The sequence below is a fragment of the Callithrix jacchus genome, chromosome 10, assembly GCF_049354715.1.
Source record: "Callithrix jacchus isolate 240 chromosome 10, calJac240_pri, whole genome shotgun sequence".
In the NCBI taxonomy this organism is placed as follows: Eukaryota; Metazoa; Chordata; class Mammalia; order Primates; family Cebidae; genus Callithrix; species Callithrix jacchus.
Window position 1 is genome coordinate 70465393 of NC_133511.1, and position 15779 is coordinate 70481171.

General features: G+C 35.4%; 2 protein-coding genes across 2 annotated transcripts; one reads left to right on the forward strand and one right to left on the reverse strand.

The window, feature by feature from the left end:
• Window positions 1–518: 518 nt before the first annotated feature.
• On the reverse strand, window positions 519–5295 carry OR52E2 (olfactory receptor, family 52, subfamily E, member 2). The gene is made up of 2 exons (XM_002754825.6): window positions 5241–5295; window positions 519–3132 (listed from the first exon to the last, which is right to left on the reverse strand). Exon 2 carries the CDS (start codon window positions 3061–3063, stop codon window positions 2110–2112), a length of 954 nt encoding a protein of 317 aa, XP_002754871.3. The 5' UTR covers window positions 3064–3132; window positions 5241–5295; the 3' UTR covers window positions 519–2109.
• Window positions 5296–14843: 9548 nt separating this feature from the next.
• Window positions 14844–15779, forward strand: LOC100393922 (olfactory receptor 52E1). Its single transcript, XM_002754870.3, has one exon. The coding sequence runs from the start codon at window positions 14844–14846 to the stop codon at window positions 15777–15779; it is 936 nt and encodes a 311-aa protein (XP_002754916.2).

The following is a 15779-nucleotide window of genomic DNA, read 5'->3' on the forward strand; positions in this document are numbered from 1 at the left end:
GATATGGGTTTCTTATAGTGGAGACACTACTGTATAACTCCACCTAATTTTTTTATCAATTTGTTCTTTGTTCTTTCTTGCCTCTTGAAAATCTCAAAGTCCTCAAAAACATTAATATTTCTCCCCATATTTAAATTTTAATTACTGCTTATTTGCAGGCATATTCTAGACTGCTTGTTCTTATTCTCTAATAGTTGTCCTTTTTGATTTTGAGGTTATTACAAACACACACACACACACACACACACATACACAAATTCATTTTTTAAAAAAATCAATTGTAATATATCTAGGGCTTTGTGGGGGAAATGACCATAGTTTCACAAACTACCAATTTGACAATGAAGACGGTCAAATTATTTCTTCAAAGCACAGAAAAGCAACTTTTTTAAAGCATATCTTATTTGACAATAGAACTAAGCTAAGTGATTATTTTAGTAATTATTTATTTGTGATAGTTTTCATTGTTAAATTGTTTTATAACCATCATTTAATTATTTTAAAATCCATGTGTTAGGAGAAGAAATAATGTTATCTATACTTCAATGACTCAAAGACATTTTGACATTTCAATGCTATTTGAAACATGTTGCTCCTTATTTTTTATTTATAGTGTTGGAATTAAATCATACATTAACTCATACAATTTCATGTATACTTATGAACAGAGGGATGTACATTATGGATAGTTTCTTAGTGCATTGTTATTTTAATGGAAACTCAATTTCTTTAGTTGAATAATCTAATTTTTTTTCATGTACTCACAGTTTACTGTTGAATAATGCATTGGTTAGTGTCACCAATTTCTCCTGCAGTTCAATATGTGTGTAAAACTTTTACTACCCTAAAACTTAACATCTATTATAATAACCTGCTTTTGACCAGAAGCCTTACCAGTAATGTAAACAGAAAATTAACACACATTTTGTAAGCTATATATTATATACTTTATTATTTATAAAGTAAGCTAGAGAAGGAATGTTATTAAGATAATTATAGAAAGACATATATTTTCTATTTATTAAGTGGAAGTGGGTTATTATAAAGGTCTTTATCCTCATCTTCATGTTGAGCAGTCTGAGGAGAAAAACAAAGAGGAGAGGCTTGTTTTGCTATCTCAGATGTGGCAGGAGTGAAAAAAGAAAAAAATCCACATACAAAGAGATCTGCATAGTTCCTACCTGTGTTGTTCAAGAGTCAGCTGTATTTTGTTTTTGAAGTAATTGAAAATAGTATAAGAAATATGTAGGGGCATAAAGCTCATTCTATGTTTAAAACAGAGAAAGTAATATTCACTTTTTAAATTTAAATTTTATTTATTATTTTATTTCTTCATAAAGCCCCATTAAACCTTTTCTGTCATTTTCTTTCAGCTTGTAGTAACCCTTTAACATTTCCTGTCGTGTAGTTTAGCTGACAGTAAAGTATGTGCTTTTATTTATATGAAACAATTTTTACAGGCTACTCAAAAGGAAATATAACATCTGAATGGGACTTTAAAATATAAATAAATCGAATTAGTATTCAAAATATTTCCCACAAAGAGAAGCTTAAACCCAGATGGCTTTACTGATGATACCTTCTATATGTTTAGAGAGGAATTAATACAGCTCCAATCCACACAAACTTACAAAAAATATGAGGAAAGAGATCCCAGTTAATTCTATGAGGTCTTTATTACCCTGATATCTACACCAGACAAAGAAATTGCAAGAATGAAAACTGCAGACCAATATCCCTTATGGATATAGGGGCAAAAATACTCAACATAATACTGGCAAATTGAATCTAGCAACATATTTACAAAAGACATGATTAAATGGGATTTATTCCAGTAACTCAAATTTGATATAACATATAAAAATAATAAAGTATTACAGTACATTAACAAAGTAAAGAGTGATACCATAAGATCATCCCCATAGGTACAGATACAACATCTAATTAAATTTAATATTCTTGGCCAGCCATGGTGGCTTATGCCTATAATCCCAGAACTTTGGGAGACTGAGGTGGCAGATCACCTGAGGTCAGAAATTCAAGACCAACCTGGCCAGCATGGTAAAAACCCATCTCTACTAAAAATACAGAAATTAGCTGTATTAGTTGCTATTCCTTTTCCATTCCTTGTTCCGGCAATAATATTTTCTTTACACATTTATAGATCTGTTTGGTTCTGATTCCATATATAACAGGATTGAGCATTGGTGGCACCACAACATAGAGATTGGCTAGGAGTATATGGATATAGTGGGGAACATTTTGGCCAAAGCGATGAGTCATAAAGGAAAAGAGGGCTGGGGTATAGAAGGCAAGGATTACACACACGTGTGAACCACATGTGCTGAGGGACTTGAGTCGGGCTTCACGGGAAGGAAGACGGAAAACAGCATGAAGTATCTGCACATAAGAAAGGGAAATGGCTGTGATGTCAAACACTAGATTACAAATGGCACATAAACCATAAATAATATTGATTTTGATGCTGGCACAAGACAGACGAGCAAGACCCATGTGCTCACAATAGGTGTGGGGAATGATATGATTTCCACAGAAGGGCAACCTCAAAATGAGAAATATAAAGGGAATGACAAAAATAAAAGCCCTCACAAGCACACCAAGACTAATCACAGAAATGACCTTGGTGGTGAGAATGGTGCTGTATTGGAGCGGGTTGCAGATGGCCACATAGCGGTCATAAGCCATTGCCACAAGTACTGCTGACTCCATAAGTGTGAAGTTGTGAATGAAAAACATCTGGGTGAGGCAGGCTTCAAAGATGATCTCTCTGAGGTTGATCCAGAAAATCCCAAGCATCTTAGGGATGGTAGCTGTTGAAAGGCCCAAGTCAATGGTAGCCAGCATGACCAGGAAGTAGAACATGGGCTGGTGTAGGCTGCTCTCGGTCTTGATCACCAGTAGAATAGTGAAGTTCCCTATGAGTGCAATCATATACACAGCACAAAAGGGAAAGCCGATCCAGATGTGATGTGTTTCTAGTCCTGGGATTCCCAGCAACAGGAAGGAGGAGGGGTGAAACTGGGTGTCATTCGGAAGTAACATCCAGCTTGTGAGTGCGTAAGTCCACAGTCTACAGAAATTTGTGCTCACCCAGTCTCAGCACACAGGGTTCTGCAGTTTAGAGACAAAAACTTAATATAAGAAACATATATTTGTGCACAGGTTTTTACAGCAAACTCTATCACCATGAAATGAACTGTGAACAGAGGACTTCAGATTAATAAAAAACATCTCAGGTATAAATTCTTAGATGAATTTAAAATAAGATAAAAGAAAATGTTCTATATGATACTTTCAATTTTGCTAGCATTCTACTCTTCCTAAAGCCTATTAATATAGCCTCATGGCCAATATTATGCTAAGATTTGCCTGAATACTTTTTACATTAGCTATCCTCTCTCATTATTGCCATCATCACCAAAGAACCCCCTTGAATTTTGAATGAGATAGGGTTTTCCTAGCCCTTAAATGTAGTGGTGGAAATTAATTCCAGTTGATTGAATGATAACACATTGAGATTAACACATAGGGTGGGTACTCTCTATTCAATAAACACCCAAACTAATCAAAATTTATGCCAAAATATACTAAAAATCACTTAAAGGTTAAAATTAGTCCATTTTCAAATATTTACTCATTATTACCGTAAAATAAAATACAGAATAATAGTGAAAACAGCAGCATCAACTACCAATTACTGAAGTACTGCCTACTATTTGCAAAGCTTCCCTATGTGCAAAATCATCTCGAATTTATAAAAATAACACCCTTCAAGGAGAATATTAATTTTTTATATTTTCCATATAAGTAATCTACAGATTAATGAGTTTTACAGGCTTGTCAGATGTTTAAAATGCTTTTAATGGAAGCTCCGGGAAATTAAGATAGGGATAACAGTATTGAATTGACATGGAAAAGAAATAGAAAGAAAGGAAGGCATAATGAATGACTTACCTGTGTTATGCACGCTGGATAAAACACAGATACAAGCATAATATTACACACAGGTTAAACAAATACACGTTTTTCAAAACTCAACATCAATCTGAATAACACATGTCACATGTATGTCTAGTTCAAAGCTGAGGCAACTACATGTCAAATGTTTAAAAACAGGTGAGAAAAAATAGAAGCATTAGAATATTAGAGTTGTGATAACACATTCATTTTTTTTTAATTAGTTAATTAGTTAACTATTGAGACAGAGTGACACTCTGTCACCCTGGCTGGAGTGTAGTGGCACGATCTCCGCTCACTGCAGCTACCACCTCCCAGGTTCAAATGATTCTCCTGTTTCAGCCTCCAGAGTAGCTGTGATTACAGGTGGGCACCATCACACTTGGATAATTTTTTGTGTTTTTAGTAGAGATGGGGTTTTGGCAAGTTGACCAGGCTGGTCTCAAACTCTTGGACTCAAGTGATCTGACCACCTTCGCCTGCCAAAGAGTTGGGATTACAGGCGTGAGCCAGTGTACCTGGCCTCAATCATTTTCAAAGTTAACTAAATTTATCTACTCTGTCTTCTTCAAGTACCTTGATTATAATACTTGATGGGGGAGTATTTTCAGAGCGTTTCTGGTCCATGGAAAGCTTTTACTGTTCCATAGAAAAATGCCTTACTCAAGATTAGAGAGCTTAACAAAACCTGGTAATATGAAAGAAATGCCACATAAATTCTTGGGATTACTACCCAAATTAATGATAGTGATAAGGAAGTAAATCATATGCTATATGTCTATCCTCCATTTTATGAAATATGGTATGTATAACAGGTAAAATAAAGAATAAAGACTACTGGAAAAAAAATTGTGTACATAAAATCATCATCTTCTTGAAAAGAGGTAAATGAACAAAATTACAGGCATCATTTTTTGAATACATAAGACTCCATAAAATATGACTAATGGTTGTTGGAAGGCATTAAAAAAACATTGGGCCCAACAATATTTTGCTGATAAATAAGTGCCATGCATCCAGTCTATCATGTCACACCAAACATTTTTCATGTGCTAAAATTCATTCCGAATGAAAACACAGCTATAAAATCACTGTTAATTTTTTACTGAAATAAAATGACTCCACTTTTAAGAGAGTTCTTTTGTGAGAATAACCACTGAGTAAGTTACATATGTGTGACTTCTTTAATCTGTGCAGGACTGCACAGTCCCTTCTGAATCACTCTGTTTTGAACACCAAAGTAGCATTTCAAACAGCCATACCTCAATCAGTGTGAACCTGGGGTACTTAAGGAGATTATCAGACACACATGATTTCTGAAAGGAAAAACAAAGAAATCAAATGCAGATTTATTCATTATTTTACTTCTTATATTTATAACTCTATTTCAAGCTAACAACTTAGCCTTCAATCTTATACTAATTTATAAGAACTCTGTACTTACTCACCTGTGCCCACATTTTATGTTATTGATGTCAGATTTTATTTTTATATTTCCATCAATTAACAACTTTTTGGATTGTAGTTATTCTTAATACTTTTCTCTTTAACTTTTATAGTAGTGTTAAAAGTGATTAATTCATCAGTTTAGTATTACATTATTTAGCATTTGTATATGTATTTACCAGTGAGATTTGTACTTTCATATGTGCTATTTAGCATCAGTTCTAGTGGTGACAAATTCCCTCAGTGTTGTCTGTTGTGTAAAGTCTTTCATTTGCAAAGGACAGGCTGGGTTGAGTGAATATAGTGATCTCATTTGGCAGGGTTTTTTTTTTTCCCCAACACTTTGAATATATCATCCCACTCTTTCCTGGCTTACAATGTTTCTGCTGAGAAATTTGCTGATAATCAAGTAAGGGTTGCCTTGTGTGTTATAAATTGCTTTTCTTTTGATGCTGCCAAAATTTTCTTTGTGTTTACAATTTAATCAGACACAAGTGCAACTTCTTATGGTGAGAAATGTATAACAAACCTGAAAATGTACCCCTGAACAGAAAATAAAAGTTAAAAAAAGCTTAGAACTAAAACTAGGAATATCTACATATTTCCGGTGAAAAAGACTGTCAACAAATAAACAGTATCACCCTTCAAGGAAGATGAAACAATTGAAATTATCTAAAAATATGTGAAAAGGGGCCGTGAGAGCATAACAGGGTGTATAATCTGTCCTCACTGCACTGCAACTCTTCGTTTTAACATCCTACCCAACACCTGGCTGAAACTAAAACAGTTCTAGTTAAGTTAATTAGTGATCTCTGGACACCAAACCCAAACAAATATCCCTATCACATCCTACAACTCCCAAGCAGACACTTGATCATTCTGTTCTTTGAAACATAGTACATATTACCAAATACGTATTTACATACTTTGTTTAAGAGTGTATACGTAAGTGTATATATACTAGTTTCTGTGTATACACATAAACTTAGCTTGCTTCCCCAACAGCTTTACTCTTTCTGACATCAAACTGCATTGCCATTCTTGTTCACCAAACTACCGGCATTTTTTCACTCTTTCTATTGGTTTAAAAGTTCAAACCTATTTTTACCACTCTATTAAAACATTTTCTGTCCAGTTACCTAAAACAGCCAACCACATCTTCTTTTATGTTACTGTATCAAAAACACTTTATTTTTTCCTATAAAATTTTCTCTATTTTCTCTCCACCCATATCCCCCACCTCTAACTTCCTAAAGCCAATCTCTTTTTCCTTTAGCCAATCTTTTCTTCCCTGTTTCTTTTCACAAATTGCAGTTGTTTCCCCTCCTAGCTCTGTGCTCCTCCTCCCATCAGACTTATAAATTGTATAGGCTACTTCCGTTTACCCATTCCTTAATTAGCTTATTGCTTTGTACTCTTACTCTGGTTAGAGTGCTCAAGTTGGACTTAGTTCTGCCTATGTAGTCTAGAAGGTTACCAGTTTATCTACTGATGATAAAGGAAGCTTCTCATTTGTCCTGGAGTTCTGGGAGCCTGGGGAACTGTAAGCTACTCATGCTATATAGGGAGGAGAGACCTGTGGGTCTAAGGAGTGTCAGTTGCTCAGGTAAGGAATTTCCATAGAAACTGAGAATTCCTAAGAGATGTTCAAGTGGGAGAAAATAAAGGAAACTCTGATTCTGTCTCTGCTGGCTGGATGAGCTTAGATACACAATGGGGAGTGGGTAGTGTAAATATCCTGTGTAAATTTTCAACAGGATAAAGGCACTATGTGAATATTAAAATTGTACAATAGAGTAAAAATATGGCACTAAAGTGGTTACCAGAAGTGGGCAGATTCTAGCAACTACCCAGATATTTGGTAATCTCGTAGAGAACTTCCCTAAGTGTTAAGAGTGAACCAGAAATAGATGTGTTCACAGAGAGACTGACATAGGTTCAAATGATCTCAAGTTCTGCTTTAAGATCTGAGATTGCTAGCAGCCATGGCCACCTGCCAGAAGTAAATCTAAAGCTAATCTTCTAAATAAGAATATCGTTCTACACATTATCCTAGGACTCAAATTTTTAATATTTCTAATTTATTGTACACAAAGTATCTTGCATTAGCATAACCAGGCAGAGAAAGAATCAAACAAATGTGTCATAACACCAGTTTTTTAAAAATAGGAATAAACATAGGAGATCAAATAATACTGTTTCAGACAGGTTTTTATAACTGTAATTAAATATACTCAAGAAAATAAAATTTGAAGTGTCCATTAAAATACTAGAACACTTTTTAGAGATTCAAATGGAAACTCTGTATGTGAAAAAATATTAAAACTTGAATTAAGGAATCAAGTCTTTACTTCTATTCTGTGAAGGAACTATAAATTTGAAAACGAATTAACTCCCCAAATTGTATAGATCTTAAGTAGCAAAGCTTTCAGCACAGGCCGTCAAGATTCATAGCTATATCTATTACCTTGTACTTATATATAGCCAGTAAAACCCCAGGATGAAAATTAATTTTAAATTGTTATATTTTGGAAAGTTCCAAGAAAACAGAAGAAACCAATAAATACCAACATAAATATTAATTCAAGTCTTCTCTAGATAAATACATATTATCTCAAGAGGAGGATTGTTGATAATTAATTTCCAATGAGTGTCAGTTGTATAAATATATAAAAAAGATGAGAAGGGAAAAAGCACTGTAGACACTATATGTGAGGTATAGTATAAACAAATAAATTTAAAAAATTAAGCAACCCATGTAGCAGGTAAAATAAAGAATCCCAAAGATAAAGGGGAATTTGAGTTGCAGATGCAATTAAGGCTGATAACCATGTGATCTTAAGATATGAAAATTATTCTAGATTATGTAGGCATGTTCAATGTAATTACAAACATCATTACTAAGTGGAAGTGGGAAGCAGCAGAGGAGTCACTGTCAGAGGGATGTGATGTGAGAGAGACTGCACAGGCCATTGCCAGCCTTGGTAGCAGGAGGCCATGAACGATAACATCTGGACAGCTGCCAAAAGACGGAAAAGTTAAGAAGGTGGATTCTCCCTTAAAGCCCCCAGGAATAAATGCAACCTGCTAACATATTGCTTTTAGCCTAGTGACATGTTGAATTTGCAACCTGCAGGACTACAGAATAGTAAAGTGTTGTTTAAGGCCACCAAATTTGTGATAGTTCCTTATGGCAGCAATAGGAAATTAATACAACCCTCATAAAACTGAATTTCTTTTTTTCTTTTTTATTTGAGATGGAGTTTCGCTCTTGTTACCCAGGCTGGAGTGCAATGGCCAATCTCGACTCACCGCAACCTCCACCTCCTGGGTTCAGGCAATTCTCTTGCCTTAGCCTCCCGAGTAGCTGGGATTACAGGCACGCACCACCATGCCCAGCTATTTTTTTGTATTTTTAGTAGAGACAGGGTTTCACCATGTTGACCAGGATCGTCTCAATCTCTTGACCTAGTGATCCACCCGCCTCGGCCTCCCAAAGTGCTGGGATTACAGGCGTGAGCCACCACACCCGGCCATAAAACTGAATTTCTAAAAAAAATTTGGGTCTTACATTTAAGTCTTTATTCCACTTGGAGTTAATAGAAGAAAACCTAGGCAATACCATTCAGGACATAGGCATAAGCAGGACTTCATGACTAAAACACCAAAAGCAATGGTCACAAAAGCCAAAATAGACAAATGGGATCTAATTAAACTTAAGAACTTCTGCACAGCAAAATAAACTTTCATTACAGTGAACCAGCAACCAATAGAATGGAATAAAATTTTGGCAATCTACTCATCTGACAAAGGGCTAATATTTAGAGTCTAATAAGCAAATTTACAAGAAAAAAACAACCCCATCAAAAAAGTGGGTGAAGGATATAAACAGAAACTTTTCAAAAGAAGACATTTATGCAGCCAACAAACATATGAAATAAAGTTCCTCATCTCTGGTCATTAGAGAAATGTAAATACCACATTGAGTTGCCATCTCACACCAGTTAGAATAGCAATCATTAAAAAAATCAAGACGCAACAGATGCTGGAGAGAAAGTGGAGAGATAGGGATGCTTTTACACTGTTGGTGGGAGTGTAAATTAGTTCAACCACTGTGGAAGACAGTGTGGTGATTCCTCAGGAATCTAGAAATGGAAATACCATTTGACCCAGCAATCCCATTACTGGGTATATACCCAAAGGATTATAAATCATTCTATTATAAAGACTCATGCACATGTATGTTTATTGCAGCACTGTTTACAATAGTAAAGACTTGGAACCAACTCAAATGCCCATCAATGAAAGACTGGATAAAGAAAATGTGGCACATATACACAATGGAATGCTGTGCAGCCATTAAAAAGGATTAGTTCATGTCCTTTGCAGAGACATGGATGAATTTGGAAATCATCATTCTCAGCAAACTGATACAAGAACAGAAAAGCAAACACTGTGTGTTCTCACTCATAGGTAGGTGTTGAACAGTGAAAACACATGGACACAGGGAGGGGAACACCACACACTGGGGCCTGTTGCGTGTAGAGGAGATAGAGGAGGGATAGCAGGGTGTGGGGGATTGAGGAAGGGTAACATTAGGAGAAATACCTCATGTAGATAACAGAGTGATGGATGCAGCAAACCACCATGGCACGTGTATACCTATGTAACAGACCTGCACGTTCTGCACATGTACCCCAGAACTTATAGTATAATTTAAAAAAATTTGAGAAAGAAGATAATTAGTAGACTTTCATCAACTTTCATAAAATTATTTTCATAAAATTACATAATGTTATGTTCAAGTACATACACACAAATTTTGTCACATAACGAATCATAAAAACAAATATGAAATTATTACTAGTCAATAAATATCAGAAAGTGAAAAAAGTTTGCATAAATGGAGGATAAGAGTTTTCAAAAGCATATATCACAAATTACAGAAATAAATTATTAATAAAGGAAAAATATTTGAAAAAGTGACTAATAATTTCACTATTTAAACAAACATAAAACTTCAGATTTATAGCGTAGTAAAGGATATCACCCACGTGGTGATAGTAATTATAAGAATTAGAATCTCCACAGTGACACTAGATTTAGGAGATAACTAAAGCAATATTCGCTACTACGTGCAGGTAGGCCTTACTGTGTGATACAGATTTCTAAATGTACGCAAATAATGTACTGCCTTAAAGGCACCCTTTTTATTTATTTGTGTATGTTGTTATTCCCTCATTACCCAATTTGACTACTTAAACAAAATAAAACACTCATTTTCTGTTTTTTAAAAATAGATTTGTAATGTTTACTCAGTAGTAATTACTACAATTTTGTAAAACAAGGAATGAAAAGTCATGCAAATATGTTTATGTATTATCAGCCAGTGTTTAAACATATAACTATTAATAATCTGACAATGTGTTTGTTTTTCTTTTTTTGCTATACTAAGGAAATAAATGTTACCAAACAACACAACAAGTAATTGACTTAAATACATCTCCTTGACTGAACTACTATCCATGGGCTGCCCTGACTTCTGGCCACTATATCAGGATCTCCTGTGATGTATACCTATCGGATGATGACACATTGAAATAAGTGTTTATGGACATCTAAGGATTTCCAATATGTTTATATCTCTGAGACTTTTATTCTCTAACACTTGTACTTTTTCTTGACTACACCATGTATGCCTTAGCCTCAGTCCCTTTGCATTTGTTATTCTCTCTGCCTGGAACACTTCCCCGACCCTCTCTCAGATTCTACATGGCTTGCTCTCTTACCTCCTTGAAACCTTTACTTAAATGTCACATTCTTAGTGTCAGTTCCCCTGACAATGTTATTTAGAAGTACCAACACTTAACTATAAACATCCCTACCCCCACCTTGCACTTTATGTATCAACATAAATGGAAACACTTACTTTATTTATTCTGTCTTGTTTTCCTCTTACTATAGAAAAGGGCATTTTATCAGTTTTGTTTGTTAGTGTATCAGTTCTGTTTATTAGTACCTAAAACAATGCCTGATAATAGTAGATAGTTAATGGATATTTGTTGAATCATCAGTGAATGAACCATGAACCTGATTTATTCTTTTCAGTGACCAAGACCAGTCCCTATCACTCATGGACAAACCTTCTAGAATGGAAACCTGGAAAACTCAGCCCTGCAGCATTGCATGAACTCCTTCCCTCTCTGTTGCTGTCTCCACAGCAGTAACATGGGATAAAAAACTCATATGATGTTAGGAATAAAGGATACTAAAGCTTATTTAATATTTTTTCTCATTTTATAAGTTTCAAAAGTGAGATTAATAGGATAATCAAACGGTACATGATTTTAGATAAGCAATCAGTAACAACAAATTATCTAGTCTCTGACCTCTGGATTTTCATCTCTGCTTTCCATTCGTGATGGGAAACCTGCAAAGGAATGACATAATCGATCTCAGTGGCTATAAAATTGAACGCATTTCAGTTATAGCATAGTTCTTTACTATGTAATGTCATTATTATACTCAATATTGAGTCAAGAGGTAGTTGTACAATAGTAAGAAGATATACAGAGATTTAATTTGGTCATTAGTCTATTATGGTGCATGGACTAGCCCCACCCTCCTTGAGGTGTTGAGGACAAAGCACTCAGACCTGATACCAGGAAAACTGTTTAAAAATGTTTAAGGATTTTATAAAATTTAAATATATATATGTATATATACATACATTTTCTAAAAATATTAATTTATCCTTGGAAATAAAATAATCCTGTATGTCAGAATCTGTTCTCAAAATCAGGACATAGGTTGTCTATGTCCAGCAACATTCAATTTCCCATGAAAATGTTAATACTAAGCTCAGAGCATTGCAGGTCCCATTATCCCCAGGCTGTTCCAGTATAGGGTGTTGCAATGATCTCACTCTGGATGTTGTGACCACAGTACAAAACACCACCCTCCTAAGCAAATGGAATTCAGAATCTGAAGGGAGATTTGTTTACTTCTCCTGGAATCTTTGCTGGTAGGTAACATTTTGGAAGTATGGATTCTGATCTGTGGCTGAGAACAACAAAAAGAGCAGAAGGTGATAAAACAGGGGGAAGAGCAGAAAGCCTTCTCACTGAGGGAAGTAGATAAGGCAGCTTACTGTAAGAACGTGTTGGCATAATTTCATATACACTTGAATAACTACTACCTTCAGTTCTTTCTTATACATCTAACACAATCTCTGCGTGAAGCTCTTACTTATTTTGACACTTTTGCCATTCTGTGCACTAGAGCTCTCCACTGCCATGCAACGATCTATCAGAGTTCCTTCTCTTCATATTTTCTGTCTATTTCTCACTGTTCTCTCTCGTTCAATTAGATTAATGGTCCCAGCCCAGGCCCATGTTTGACATGGAGAGAAAAACAATGTTCAAGTTACCTTAAACCATTCATAAATTATCTCTCTCCAGTAAAACACAAACAAATCATACGCTACCTTTCTCCACCAGAAGGTAGTCCCAATCATTTTTCAATGGTGAAGTTTCCAAATGTATAATGCAATTTCTGTGTAAATGTCCAATGATAAGAATAATCATTTGCACTGGATTATATGCATTATAAATGCTACCAAAATATTTATATGCAGATAAAGTGAGCACCAGGATTGAATGTCTGCTAAATTCTGTAAAGGATTACCTGACAAGCTACATAAGCAAGTTCACGATAGCTTTTTACTTTGCCATGTTCTTATCAATAGGATAACCAGTAACTGTAATACACTTTTGGGTTGAGCCATCTTGAGTCAGAAATAACTTGCAAAATTCTTGCAATGCAGGCATTTTATTGTCATTTCATAGGTGAGGTATCTTAGAGAAGAAAAATAATTTAATCAATATGACATGTCAATGAGAAACAAAACTTGGGCTCAATTCCTAGTGTTATTTTCTAAACATTATTCCATTTTCATATACTAGGCCCCATTCAGGTAGATAAATCAAACTCACAAAGAAGAAATCTGAATATAGAATTCTGTTCCATCTCCTTCATCTGTCTCCTCAATTCAACACCACATCTTTCATATAGTCACCCCTGAGGAAATTAGAACAGTTTTCTAAATAGTTTTATTTTTTTCTGAGAATTCCTCTTTTATTTCCCAATTTGTTTGCTTTGGAATAATTATTTTAATCCAATTTCCTTTTCTCTTTCCTATACCTGGATCAATTTCTACATTCTAGAGTTTCTTAAGAAATTTGTCCAAGACCCAAGCTGCAGTGCACCCTTCCAAGATACACACATGCACACGGACACACATGCACACACATACAAACATTAGTGAAAGAGAAAGAGTTCTTGATCAATGTGCTTAGTTTTGTAAGGATGAGATTCATCATGTCAACACAATGTAGTGGGACAAATACTAAACTCACTATCAAGAAGTGATGTGTACAAATTGACACACTTTGACAACAATGTGATGTGTCATAAACTTGAATATTAATGTTTGTATGTATTCATGTTTGTAAATCTGTTTCTTTCTTGACAGTTATTAGCAGAAAGGCATTTACAAATATTATCATATCTGAAATGAAGAGGGATATGTGCATTTCATTGTAAGCAGACCCACAGTGAGATTATCTTGAGAGGATTATCCAGAGTAAGAGGTTTCATTAATAAAACCTCAAGGCAGAGTTCCTCTCTAATATGGACATCAGCAACAAAGGAGTGTTTTTAAGATGACTCCTTATGAGAGTCATGGAATGAGAAGTGGACTTGCAGACTTAAACAATGAAACAGCTGCACACATCCAAAATCATCGTAGAATGTTCCAGCATGATACATTTGTGGTTTCTTTGAAGAATGGATTATATAAGCTTGGTTCATAAATGTGAAGTATAATGGGTCTGATCATATTTAAATCATGTGTCTAATTATTTGTTCATTACATATATATTTATGAATTAAACAGTTTGTCCATAAAATAATGTTAAATATTTTCAGGAGAATCTTTTGTGTATCTAAGGGAACAATTTTATCTCACCAATATTGTATAAGTTTACATTGCTGATTTGTGTAACTGTTACAGCTGCTAACACTAACTTTAAACCACTGTGTTGCATCAGGAAATACACCTTCTTTCGTTCATCTTTTGCAGTCAGTCTCGGCATATAAGCTGGTATGTCAATGGTAGATAATTAATGTTTGTTGAACTAAAATGTTGAATTTACTTGAATTGATCTAATGAAGTACACTGAAATCTTTGGGCCACATATTACCATTAAATTGTATGTACTTTCAAGCCTCTATCATGCAGAAGTATGGTAGATATTAGTTTCAGGAATTTCTTTGTGCTCTCTGTGCATAAACAAGGATAAAACCACTCAATGAATAAGACACATTTAGTATATGGTATATAGACCCATCCTAGAAGGATGGCCTCAAGGAATACCACTGTATTTTGTCCTTACTCTTTCCTTCTCCTGGGAATTCCTAGGCTGGAAAATATGCATCTCTGGATTGGTTTTCTTTTCTTTGCTGTGTTCCTGACAGCTGTCCTTGGGAAAATCACCATTCTTTTTGTGATTCAGACTGAGAGTAGTCTCCATCAGCCCATGTTCTACTTCCTAGCCATTTTGTCATCTATTGACCTGGGCCTGTATATATCCACCATCCCTAAAATGCTTGGCATCTTCTGGTTTACCCTGCAAGAAATCTCCTTTGAAGGATGCATTACCCAGATGTTTTTCATCCACCTGTGCACTGGCATGGAATCAGCTGTGCTTGTGGCCATGGCCTATGATCGCTATGTGGCCATTTGTGACCCTCTTCGCTACACGTTGGTGCTCACAAACATGATGGTGTCAGTTATAGCACTGGCCATTCTTCTGAGAATCTTTGCCTTTGCCATACCCTTTGTTCTACTCATCCTGAGGCTACCATTCTGTGGACCCCAAATTATTCCTCACACTTATTGTGAGCACATGGGCATTGCCCACCTGTCATGTGCCAGCATCAGGGCCAACATCATCTATGCCTTATGTGCCATCTGTATCCTGGTCCTTGACATCATAGCAATTGTCATTTCCTACATACAGATCTTTCATGCTGTATTTCGACTCTCTTCACATGGTGCACGACTCAAGGCAGTCAGCACCTGTGGCTCTCAGGTGTGTGTCATGTTGAGTTTCTATACCCCTGTGTTTTTCTCATTCATGACCCACAGGTTTGGTTGGAATATTCCTCGCTTTGTCCACATCCTTCTGGCTAATTTCTATGTAGTCATTCCACCTGCTCTCAACCCTGTAATTTACAGTGTCAGAACAAAACAGATTAGGGCTCAAGTGCTGAAAATGTTTTCCAGTAAATGA

Bases quoted from the DNA above. Each gene is read 5' to 3' on its own strand.
- OR52E2 (XM_002754825.6), bottom strand. From the start codon at position 3,063: ATGTTACTTCCGAATGACACCCAGTTTCACCCCTCCTCCTTCCTGTTG.
- LOC100393922 (XM_002754870.3), top strand. From the start codon at position 14,844: ATGGCCTCAAGGAATACCACTGTATTTTGTCCTTACTCTTTCCTTCTC.